Source organism: Haliotis rubra, unplaced genomic scaffold, assembly GCF_003918875.1.
Source record: "Haliotis rubra isolate DU_JTF1 unplaced genomic scaffold, ASM391887v1 Scf195, whole genome shotgun sequence".
NCBI lineage: Eukaryota > Metazoa > Mollusca > Gastropoda > Lepetellida > Haliotidae > Haliotis > Haliotis rubra.
The window spans coordinates 585,462-598,158 of NW_025765947.1; the positions used below are offsets into that span (position 1 = coordinate 585,462).

General features: G+C 41.2%; 1 protein-coding gene across 4 annotated transcripts in view; it reads left to right on the plus strand.

Moving 5' to 3' along the window:
- LOC124274841 (profilin-4-like) overlaps positions 1–11,325 on the plus strand; it is a 28,531-nt gene extending 17,206 nt beyond the window's left edge. For 3 of the 4 annotated variants that reach the window (XM_046710209.1, XM_046710208.1, XM_046710206.1), the window contains exons 2-5: positions 7,588–7,716; positions 9,288–9,422; positions 10,036–10,142; positions 10,872–11,325. In XM_046710209.1, the coding sequence (XP_046566165.1) occupies positions 7,600–7,716; positions 9,288–9,422; positions 10,036–10,142; positions 10,872–10,875 (363 nt within the window). In that variant the 5' untranslated portion in view covers positions 7,588–7,599 and the 3' untranslated portion in view covers positions 10,876–11,325. Of the gene's footprint in view, positions 1–5,490; positions 5,614–7,587; positions 7,717–9,287; positions 9,423–10,035; positions 10,143–10,871 lie in introns of those variants that run through there. The other variant, XM_046710207.1, reaches the window with a different exon arrangement.
- Positions 11,326–12,697: the final 1,372 nt, after the last annotated feature.

Genomic DNA, 12,697 nt, shown 5'->3' on the forward strand with positions numbered 1-12,697 from the left:
CAGTGGGTAGCGGAAAATGAAATACCCACTCAACATTCATAATATCTACTCAAAAAAATACAGTTGGTACAGTACCCACATGAGCCAAATCTTATCTGGAGCTCTGGACTATCATAACCTGTAGGCTGGACCAGTTTTGAGATTTTGGCAATACTGACAGCAGAAATCAAACACCAAATACCTATGGTCTACGATTCACATCCTGTACACATTTGAACTGATCACTGTACACTTCACACCACAACACCACGCTCTAAAACCCCATTTCACACGATGCTATTTAACTCCCATCACCATCATATTGATGCTCATGATGTTGATCACTGGATTGTCTGGTACAGACTCGAATATATACAGACCACTGCCATATAGCTGGAATATTGCTGAGTGCTGCGTTAAACAACAAACAAACAAATAAACAAAACAAACTCCCTTCACTCGCCAACCCGCAACCTCCTCCATCCCACACTAGGGGGCGCTGGGGTAGCCTAGTGGTTAATGTGTTTCTCATCACGCTGAAGGCCCGGGTTCGATTCCCCATGTGGGTACAATATAATATGTGAAGCCCTTTTCTGGTGTCCCCTGCCATGATGTTGCTGGAATATTGCTAAAAGCAGCGTAAAACAATACTCACTCCATCCCACACTACACCACATGCCCTTAAGTCGCACCACACACCACAACTCCTGATTCCACTCTCCACATTCCATGCTTGACCCCACACCTTACATCCCATAAGCCTCTCTCCACACCCACCACTTATGCCCCACAACCACACTCAACATGCTCCACCCCTCAACATCCGATGTTCTACACACAGTCACACCCTACATCCTACATATCACACACCAACATAAGCCTCTCTTCACACCCACCACCTATGTCCATCACTACACATGCTCCACCCCTCAACATCCGATGTTCTACACACAGTCACACCCTACATCCTACATATCACACACCAACGTACGACAGATTTAACATTCTACACTCCAGAACCCACCTTCCAAACCCCCAAACCCAGACCCAACACTGCTCTACGTACCCACATACCTGCCCCCTTTAGTCGACACTTCACCCAACAACAAATGACCATCTACTGGAAGTGATAATGCAACTGTCCACACAGCCATGAAATGAAACTACAAATTGTATAAAGCTCGAAAGTTAAACATCTCTCTATTTTCACATAACTCTTGCTTCCAAATATGACTTGAGAATATCAACATATGAGATTCAGTTCTCATTTTGTTAGAAGTCTGTAATACCATGGATATCAAATATAAGTAGGTACAAGAATTGTTATTATGATTATTATTATTATCATTAAGAACACTTTCACTCAAGATGGACATACATACTCGTATCGTGATGCAAGTGAAAGGTAGGGTACAAACTAATGCCATGCAATTGTCATTAAGTAAACCATTGTGGATTTGTCCCTTTGTAAATAGAAACAAATGCGTTTTGTCATAATGTAATACTGGAAATAATTCCTTTGATATGCTACATCATAGTGCCATATTTAGTAAACAGTGCCTACTTCTTTCCATGTGAATACATGAGCAACTCATTTACTACAATATAACTCATATAGAAGATATATCCTTCATTTCATGCAAGTTCATGCATATTCTGTCTTATGTGGCCCCTGTACTGCCTCTCAAAGACATTGGTTTAGGGTCCGTCATCATCAATTGTTTATTCTGTCTTATGTGGCCCCTGTACTGCCTCTCAAAGACAATGGTTTAGGGTCGGTCATCATCAATTGTTTATTCTGTCCGTACTGCATCATCAATTGTTTAGGGTTCATCATCAATTGTTTATTCTGTCTTATGTGGCCCCTGTACTGCCTCTCAAAGACATTGGTTTAGGGTCCGTCATCATCAATTGTTTATTCTGTCTTATGTGGCCCCTGTACTGCCTCTCAAAGACATTGGTTTAGGGTCCGTCATCATCAATTGTTTATTCTGTCTTATGTGGCCCTGTACTGCCTCTCAAAGACATTGGTTTAGGGTACGTCATCATCAATTGTTTATTCTGTCTTATGTGGCCCTGTACTGCCTCTCAAAGACATTGGTTTAGATCCGTCATCATCAATTGTTTATTCTGTCTTATGTGGCCCTATACTGCCTCTCAAAGACATTGGTTTAGGGTCCGTCATCATCAATTGTTTATTCTGTCTTATGTGGCCCTGTACTGCCTCTCAAAGACATTGGTTTAGGGTCACGTCATCATCAATTGTTTTTATTCTGTCTTATGTGGCCCCTGTACTGCCTCTCAAAGACATTGGTTTAGGGTCCGTCATCATCAATTGTTTATTCTGTCTTATGTGGCCCTGTACTGCCTCTCAAAGACATTGGTTTAGGGTCCGTCATCATCAATTGTTTATTCTGTCTTATGTGGCCCCTGTACTGCCTCTCAAAGACATTGGTTTAGGGTCCGTCATCATCAATTGTTTATTCTGTCTTATGTGGCCCTGTACTGCCTCTCAAAGACATTGGTTTAGGGTCCGTCATCATCAATTGTTTATTCTGTCTTATGTGGCCCCTGTACTGCCTCTCAAAGACATTGGTTTAGGGTCCGTCATCATCAATTGTTTATTCTGTCTTATGTGGCCCCTGTACTGCCTCTCAAAGACATTGGTTTAGGGTCCGTCATCATCAATTGTTTATTCTGTCTTATGTGGCACCTGTACTGCCTCTCAAAGACATTGGTTTAGGGTACGTCATCATCAATTGTTTATTCTGTCTTATGTGGCACCTGTACTGCCTCTCAAAGACATTGGTTTAGGGTACGTCATCATCAATTGTTTATTCTGTCTTATGTGGCACCTGTACTGCCTCTCAAAGACATTGGTTTAGGAGTCCGTCATCATCAATTGTTTATTCTGTCTTATGTGGCCCCTGTACTGCCTCTCAAAGACATTGGTTTAGGGTCCGTCATCATCAATTGTTTATTCTGTCTTATGTGGCACCTGTACTGCCTCTCAAAGACATTGGTTTAGGGTACGTCATCATCAATTGTTTATTCTGTCTTATGTGGCCCTGTACTGCCTCTCAAAGACATTGGTTTAGGGTCCGTCATCATCAATTGTTTATTCTGTCTTATGTGGCACCTGTACTGCCCTCTCAAAGACATTGGTTTAGGGTCCGTCATCATCAATTGTTTATTCTGTCTTATGTGGCACCTGTACTGCCTCTCAAAGACATTGGTTTAGAATGCGTCATCATCAATTGTTTATTCTGTCTTATGTGGCCCCTGTACTGCCTCTCAAAGACATTGGTTTAGGGTGCGTCATCATCAATTGTTTATTCTGTCTTATGTAATGGCCCCTGTACTGCCTCTCAAAGACATTGGTTTAGGAGTCGTCATCATCAATTGTTTATTCTGTCTTATGTGGCCCCTGTACTGCCTCTCAAAGACATTGGTTTAGGGTCCCGTCATCATCAATTGTTTATTCTGTCTTATGTGGCCCCTGTGCTGCCTCTCAAAGACATTGGTTTAGGATCCGTCATCATCAATTGTTTATTCTGTCTTATGTGGCACCTGTACTGCCTCTCAAAGACATTGGTTTAGAGTAATGCGTCATCATCAATTGTTTATTCTGTCTTATGTGGCACCTGTACTGCCTCTCAAAGACATTGGTTTAGGGTACGTCATCATCAATTGTTTATTCTGTCTTATGTGGCACCTGTACTGCCTCTCAAAGACATTGGTTTAGGGTACGTCATCATCAATTGTTTATTCTGTCTTATGTGGCACCTGTACTGCCTCTCAAAGACATTGGTTTAGGGTACGTCATCATCAATTGTTTATTCTGTCTTATGTGGCACCTGTACTGCCTCTCAAAGACATTGGTTTAGGGTCCGTCATCATCAATTGTTTATTCTGTCTTATATGTGGCTGCCCTGTACTGCCTCTCAAAGACATTGGTTTAGGGTCCGTCATCATCAATTGTTTCCAGAGGTTTCCAGACTTTCAAGTATCACATGACATGAAAAGTCAGTTAAACCTATTTGCCAATGAAACTTGAGATTATATCATTACACCTGATGCTGAGTGCGGCGTACAACTAAACTCACTCACTCATTACACCTGATAATAAGCTATGTTCCACCTGACATGTATGACGACTGAAATGATTTGGCAGTAAAATCAATTGTTTATGACCAGTTATGGAAGGTGATGGAGTACCACGTCCATAGTTCCATGATTCTCTCCATGGTGTCCCTTTGTACAAGGACTAGCTTGACATTACTTGACCACAGTAGCAGCATATCTGTTGTGCAGATGGCTGAAGAGTTATGTCCCTTGGTTGTGCAAGGATCCGAGACTCATACTGATGATGGTTCTTGTTTTGTCGGGGCGGTGGGGTAGCCTAGTGGTTAAAGCGTTGGCTTCGTCACGCCAAAGACCCGGGTTCGAATCCCCACATGGGTACAATGTGTGAAACCCATTTCTGGTGTCCCTCGCCGTGATGTTGCTGGAATATTGCTAAAAGCGGCGTAAAACCAAACTCAGTCAGTCAGTCTTGTTTTGTCACAGACACCTGCGCTCTGTGCTCGTGGGTTTTTAACAAAGTTGTAATGCCAGCACTTCTTCAGACTACCTAACATGTCACACTGACAGGCAACGATGTAACTGAAATTAAACTTTTCATGTGTTTGTGAAAATTTTATTAACAGTATTACAAAAATGTAAAATAATTACCTTGACTGTTAGAATGTTTCAGTACATTCCGTTACCGAAGTCTGCATGGGGGACAATCATTTGCTGTCCATCTGTCAACAATAAATAGAAACCCATCTTGGCAAAGTTTGTTTGCTCAGCATAATCTTCAATGACAACTTTTAAATTAAAGAAGTCATATCTACTATCTGTCATGTCTTCTAAATAAACTCAATCATAACTGGTACTTTATTACGCAGCTTTTCTAATTTATTGACAGCAGGTGCTTTCATTGTCAAACTGAACCTGTTATCACCATGGCCGGCCCTGAATATTACATACTTATTAGTTCTCAGTCTCTGACACATGACATGAATTTGATACCTGTAATCACAACAGGTAACTCTCGGACTCGTCAACTCACCTGTTCAGGTGTGCTGGTGTCAGGAACCCTGATAGACTGTTCAATGTTAATGGCATGTCCTGTTACTCATTTGACATTCTGGTAAGGAATCCCAGGCTATAATCAGTATTAGTTGTAACAAATGACATATTGGGTGGGTCGCAGGTCGTGAACAAATCTCAATCAGTTTCACCTATGTGTGCTGGGGAAGGTGTTGCAATGATCCTGATAGTTATTTTTCTCACCTGTCAGTTTCTCATTCCCTTACCTGCCTGAGTGCACATGTACACACTACTATAAGGACCATTGTATACAAGTGGTTCAACACACTGAGGATTGTTGTATACAACACGTGGTTACACACACGGTGGACTGTTGTATACAAGTGTCTGTACATGCACAGCAACCTGCAAGAGGGGAAGTGACTACTGAATACATTGTTCTCAAGTTCAGGTTTGAGGTGTAGTTTGAGGCAGGACCGTTCCAGAATGTCTGAGAGTGAAGGGGAAGCAGCGGCTGTCCAAACTATTGATGTTGTGGTAGGTCAAACCTTGTGGTGAGGTGAGGTGAAATTGGGTTTAACATCGTGCTTGAGAATATTTCGCTCATATGACGACGTGCATGCATGTGTATGTGTATGTGTGGCTGCTTGTACTAGCCCAGACTGAAGCTGGTTTCATAGTGCTAGCCCACTGAGATACCATGCCGCAGTGAAGCATGAATACCCCACTCAGACACATTATACTGACTCCGAGCCGACCAGTCCTTGTTGTACCCATTAATGCCGAGCGCCAGGCAGGGACCAACAAGTACCATATTTTAACATCTTTTGGTATGACGCGGTCGGGATCGAACCCGCGACCTTCCGTTCTCGGGCGGATGCTCTAACCACAACACCACGGAGGCGGTTCAAACCTTGTACTCAGTCTCTACTCTCTGATAGCAGTAATATGTGTACTGGTAGTTTTATTGCCCTTGCCTCAATACATAAGGTGCATTATCATAGTGCTAACATTATTACCCAAGTCAGTGGATCAGTGAGGTTTCATTCTCAGCTCCCTGGGGAGCATACAACCCAGCTGCTGAGTCGGCTGTTAACCAGTCACATGACCATCTCAACCTTCCTAGTCCCCATGTACTGTATGTGCCTCAGTGTTTGACTTGAGATGTGTGGGTTTGTACTTGACAAATAAAACATGTATTGTTGTTGATAGTAGTTATTGTCGTTGCCTTGAAACTTAAAGGGCACTAGGGCTGGGACGATACACTATGTCACGATACGATACATATCGCAATATTTTACCTACGTCGATATTTCAAATGATATATTTCAAGGTATTTGTGTTTAACAATAACACTATTGTAATAAACAAACAAGTAACTCCATCATACTTGCGGCGTATTTGTCTCTAAATAAGTACTGTAACATGTTTAAGATAATACTGTTTTGAAAAAAGTTGTGTATCATTTTGTATTGATACACCAGTCCACGATACGATAGCTGTATCAAACTTAAATGTATCGCGATGCATCAATGCATCGGTGAATCGTCCCAGCCCTAAAGGGCACTGATCTATAACTGCCAGCCGGCAGTCTGACACTGTCACCTAGAACACTGTAGCTGCCGTGAGATGATTTGTCTGACATGACATGAGACTGGGCTGCTGTCCATAGGGCAGCAGACATTATCTTTGAGACAATGAGTATACATATCTACATAAACCAAAGGGCACATGTCAATAAATGTCTTCAACCAAAACAAGCAGACAGAATGAACAAGGGATGACCATCGGATGCCATTATTTGGAAATATTCCTCACGGTTCAAGCCTGATTTCAATCAAGTATTCCAGCAGTGCAAGCATATTCGGATTGTCAATGCCTGGAACTTGAAACTTAATCTTAATAAGTCACTGTTCAACCCTTTACATAAGGCATGGATTATGATGTATAGGTTTATTCCCATATCTGCAGGAGTACACTGGTTGTGAGATTCAGCCCAAATTTTCCAAATTTGTTTTTGACTTGTTTGCCTCATACCCATGTTCATTGCATTAAACATGTGAAAAGGAACAGGACTGCTACAGAAAGTGCTCCTGGGTCGCAATCAAGGCCATTGAGGGTCTTCAGGGACCTAATCCATCCAGCCTAAATAGAAATAGTGTCTTAAAGTATTAATACATAAAACCTGAGCCCCAAGGAACAATTTGATATTCTGGGAGGGAACCAAGGATATACAGGAATAATTTGTTTTTGAAATGGGAATGTTGCCTTAGGTAATGCCAAACAAAAATATATTCTCCTGAATGTCATAGAAAGAAATGCAATTATTTGTATTTTGTGACTCTGAGCAGTGACCAGAAATTCTATTCTGTCTTCTGAAAAGTCCCAGAGTAGAGCTCATCAGGGACTATTGGATATATCTGGATATATGTAGAGCCAACTATCGCAGTGGTCTAGGTAGGCATTTCTAATGGCTTCATCGTCATCTAATACAACTCCCTTGTTTGACAGGATGCAGTTAAGATGAACCAGCTGCAGAACCTGCTCCATGATGCCCTCATCTCCACCGACCATGTGCAGCAGTGCGCCATCGTCCGCCGCAAGGACTGCTCCGTGAGGGCTAGCTCAGTAGGCTTCAACGTAAGAATAACACACTTTCAAATTCTCAGCATGATATAAGGAATGCACGCACACTGTTCCCTGCCAGTCCATAAAATGACCCATGGTTTTAGTTTTAACTCCAAAGATGACCATGAAAATACACGTAGGTGTATTGTTCATCCTTCGTCTGGTGTAGTTCTTTGAAATCATCAATCACACCAACATCAGTGTATAAAATTCCCGCCTGCCCGACTGTCCAGAATGGTTAATTTTCATCTCGGACGGTCAAATTTCAAATTAGCCTGTCCAGTGGTCTGGTAGATATTTTTACCCCTAACGGTAAATATTTCATAAGATCAGACAGGTTCTCTTGTCGTCAGTTTGAGGTGTTTAAGGTATTATGAAAATGATGTTAAACTACTTACGATTGGACAGTTCAAGCTACGATAACCAATCACAACACATGTAATTTCAGTTTATTGTTGAAAACCGGACAGGCAAGTTTGTATCCGGACTGGTAATTTTTAAAGTTACCAGTCAGCCTGTTTGGCTTGGAATTTTGGGAGTTTTAAACACTGACCAACATACCTGTCTCTGTTGGGCATTTTATCCAATTTTTATGAATTTGCTCCCTCCATCAAGACATCAGTGTCACAGATTTGTATAAAGTATATTGTTCCTTCACCCAGTGCTGGGGGCGGTGGGGTAGCCTAGTGTGTCGGTTCGATTCCCCACATGGGCACAATGTTAAGTCCATTTCTGGTGTCCCCCGCCATGATATTGCTGGAATATTGCTAAAAGCAGCGTAAAACTAAACTCACTCACTCACTCACTCACTCACCCAGTGCTGTGGCTCCCAAAAGCCACTTTGTCTTTCATATGTTTTGTCATACTCCCTTGGACAGCATGGGTGGCCCTGACATATACTATTCACACTTTGCTAAGGGTCAAATCATGGATTCAACAGAAAACTATGATTTGGGTTCAAATTTGGTTTAAATATCTAAGTTTATTGTAAGCATGGATCCCAGGTTTCAGTACATACTAGTATGTCGTTTCATCTTGTGGATCCCATACCTGCTATTGACAGGTGTTGTGTATTTGTCCATGACTCGTTCCATGATTTGCAAAATGGTTGACTGGTGCCATGAAAACCATTTTTATGGTTTCTCATGTATCAAGTACTTTAGTTAGATTAAAGTGACTACATTGTATTTGCCTAAAGAGGGGTTACCATTTTATTATTTATCCAGTTTTAAATGAATACAATTTCAAATTATGAATCTACATTTAAGTAAAGTTGTGAATCTTTGTGATCCTTAGCAAAGTGTGAGTTGTATAGTTTGATGTGCAGAGTTGTCTCCCTTAAATGCGTCCAAAACCATGAGTTCAAATCCCAGATTTGCTCTGATCTTAGGTTTCTCAGTATCATGTCTGTGCTCGCTAGTCTCACCAAAGGGTAAATGACAAAGCCTTTCATCACCTCTGAGTCTTTTCTCTTTCATCAACCCTCAGTAAAAAAACTAAACTACTGTTCACAAAGTGGTGTTGAACCATACCCTCCCTCCTGGAGGATATCGTTGATGCTAATCCTCTACTCTCCCCCTCAGCTGTACCCCGACCAGGTGCAGATGCTGCTAGACGCCTTCAAGAATCCCCCCCAGACTCGTGAGGAGGGCATCTACTTTGATGACAAGCAGTACAAGTGTGTGCGGGCTGACAAGAACTCAATATATGCTAAATGTGTGAGTAACATCCGATACATTCCTGTATTTTGTCCATCGAGTATACAGTATATGTAAGGGGATTTTATGTTTTTAAAATGACTGAATAGCTGTCAGTTTCAAAAATTTTGTGTCTGGCATCATATTTTTGGTATTCTTAAGAGTTACTCTTAGTTATATCTACATGATTCATCATTTAGTTGTATTTTATGCCCTAATGTACAGAAAATAATTACTTTCACTTAATGTGTTTTTTTAAATGAGGGGCAGTAGAGTAGCCTAGTAGTTAAAGCAATTGCTCATCACGCCAAAGGCCCGGGTTCGATTCCCCACATGGGTACAATGTGTGAAGCCCATTTCTGGTGTCCACCGCCGTGATATTGCTGGAATATTGCTAAAAGCGTCATAAGACCATATTCACTCACTCGCTTTTTTACATGACCTTCCCCATGTCCTTATTCATGGTTTTAAGACCCTTCCTGTTGGTTTCTACATTAACTTTTACGTGTTAGAAGTAATATTCTGTAGAGATAGTCAATGGTTGTTTCACATCTTGCAGTTTTGTTAATTTTCACCTTGCCTTACCTCCCCTGTTGTTCTATGATCCTGGCTTACCTCCCTTGTCTGTCCTCAGCACAAGAAAGGGTTGATCCTGGTGAAGACTGTCTCTCTCCTGCTCGTGGCCACATACACGGACAACATGTTCGCCAGCGTCTGTGTAGAAGCCTGTGGAGAAACTAGGTAAAAGTCATATTGAACTAACTTTTTGGACCCATCAAGATCCGGGATAGAATTGGTCTTTGGCAACCCATGCTTGTCGTAAGTGGCGACTAACGGGATCGGGTGGTCAGACTCGCTGACTTGGTTGACACATGTCATCGTATCCTAATTGCATAGATCGATACTCATGCTGTTGATCCCTGGATTGTCTGGTCCAGACTTGATTATTTACAGACCGCCACCATATAGCTGGAATATTGCTGAGTGCGGTGTTAAACAACAAACCAACCTCAAGCCCAGTACAGATTCTGGTATGGAATAGGTCCTCAGTATCACGACTGAAATCAGGATCAGATGGTTATAAGGTGATCTTCACACCATTATAATGTCAATCCGTCACAAAATTCTTTTTCACTGTTTAACAACTGTTCCCTAACACAATTACTAGTTGTCTTACAGTTAGGATCACAGTGTGTATCACTTTGTTGTTAATGCTGTCAACCTCTGGTTAGCCTGTTTCAGAAATCTCACAGGTACTCCTGACATTACCTCAAATCATCAAACAAATCTTAACCAAAATTTGAAAAATGTTTCAAAATGTGTCATTAAGGGGTGATTTTTTTGAGCTTCAGAACACACCTGGGTTAGGTCTTCTCATATTTTATGTGTTATTATTTTATATTTATATTTGAAACGAGGACCTAATTTAAAACCTCACATTGTAACATTGCCATTGGTTTTCATTTGCAGCTGAATACTTCAAGGAAAAGGGAAAATGAGAGAGGTTCACTGTGTGATTGCTGTTGTTGGTAATGCTTTGAGAATGTGACCGAGAGACTGTGATCCTGAGTGAAGTGTGTGTGACAGTCTCCAGCGTCAATGATGGTGCCCAGGAGCTGTGACATCAATATCCTGATGAGGACAGCTGATGCTTCTAAATACCATTCTTGGATTACTTGGATTTCACTGATTTGGCAAACTCCATGTGGCTAAAGTCTGGTACTGGTCACAGTACCCCTCCCACATCTGTACATTCTGTGACTTCATCCCACAGACTGGACTGGAATCATACATCCCTCTTTTTAAACAGATTTTTTTCTTCCAAATGTTCTGTTCTCACTCGAGGGGCCGTGGGGTAGCCTAGTGGTTAAAGCGTTGGCTCGTCACGCCGAAGACCCGGGTTCGAATCCCCACATGGGTACATTGTGTGAAGCCCATTTCTGGTGTCCCCCGCCGTGATTTTGCTGGAATATATTGCTAAAATCGACGTAAAACCAAACTCAGTCGGTCAGTGTTCTCACTCAACCCGTGAAGGTCTGGGTTAGAATGAACCTTCAGTAACCCATGCTTGTCGTAAAAGGCGACTAGCAGGATCGGGTGGTCAGACTCACTGACTTGGTTGACACATGTCATCCCAGTTGCGTAGATCGAAGCTCATGCTGTTGATCACTGGATTGTCTGGTCCAGACTCGATTGTTTACAAACCGCCGCCATATAGCTGAATATTGCTGAATGCGCGTAAAACTAAACTCACTCACTCACTGTTCTCACTCAGTGTCCTCCAAATAGTTTTTAATACCCAGGAGAACTGGGTAGGTGGCTTTGTACCCAGATGGTCTGGGGGGTTGCTCATGATTTCGACCACTTGTTTGTCTGGTCAATCTTTTACATGAAGCAGTGAAATAGCTGGAATATATCTGATTGTTGATTACAATAGAACAAAGATAGAGATTTTGTGGCATTGTTACATGGATTACAGTTGTTACATAATTGCACCCTATGGTTCACAATTTATTTTACACTGGATGTTTGCTTTCTCCGTCCATTAAGACTGTGATATGACTTACTTGTATAAACGTATCGATGAGATCTGTTTGGATTGAGAGTATGCCTATTTTCAATATTTGTTATACATTTATACACTTTCATGGTAACATCTTTAGATAGAGTTTCATAGAACAAATTGTTGTGAAAAACCTGTAAATTTTGCAGATTGAACTAAACAATGATTTGAACGTATGCTTATTTCAAGTGCACGTTACAATCTGTTTATGTTATGTTTGTGTTCTTGCATATAATGTCCACCAACTGATGAAATAGACTTCTCTCCTATCTGTCAATCGTGGTGGTCCGAAAACAGTTACCTCCCTTTGACCAGGAATTCTGTTCACCCACGCTTGCATTTTGTCAATTTACAGGTGGACACATGTACCATTCCCAACATTTTAGTTATACAATGAATATTTTGTGTAAAATAAATTTATTATTAAGAAATTTTAATCTATTATGTTAAAAAATAATATTGTGAATATTTGTTTTTATTTACATCAAGGCACCATTTGGTGCAAATTGGATTTCAGAATGTTTGTGTCTTCTTTTAGGATTAGACCTATGCTCTTTTTACAGACAAATGCTGCTCAAACATGGAAGCATGTTTGTGAATTTTGTCTATAAATAGAAGAACTTGAGGTTGTACAAATGTATTAGATGTCCTCCCTTTTTCAGCAAATAACAAAATCACTGGGCATCATTGACCTAACTATATTTTCAATCATCTTGGATGCTTCCAAGTTGCG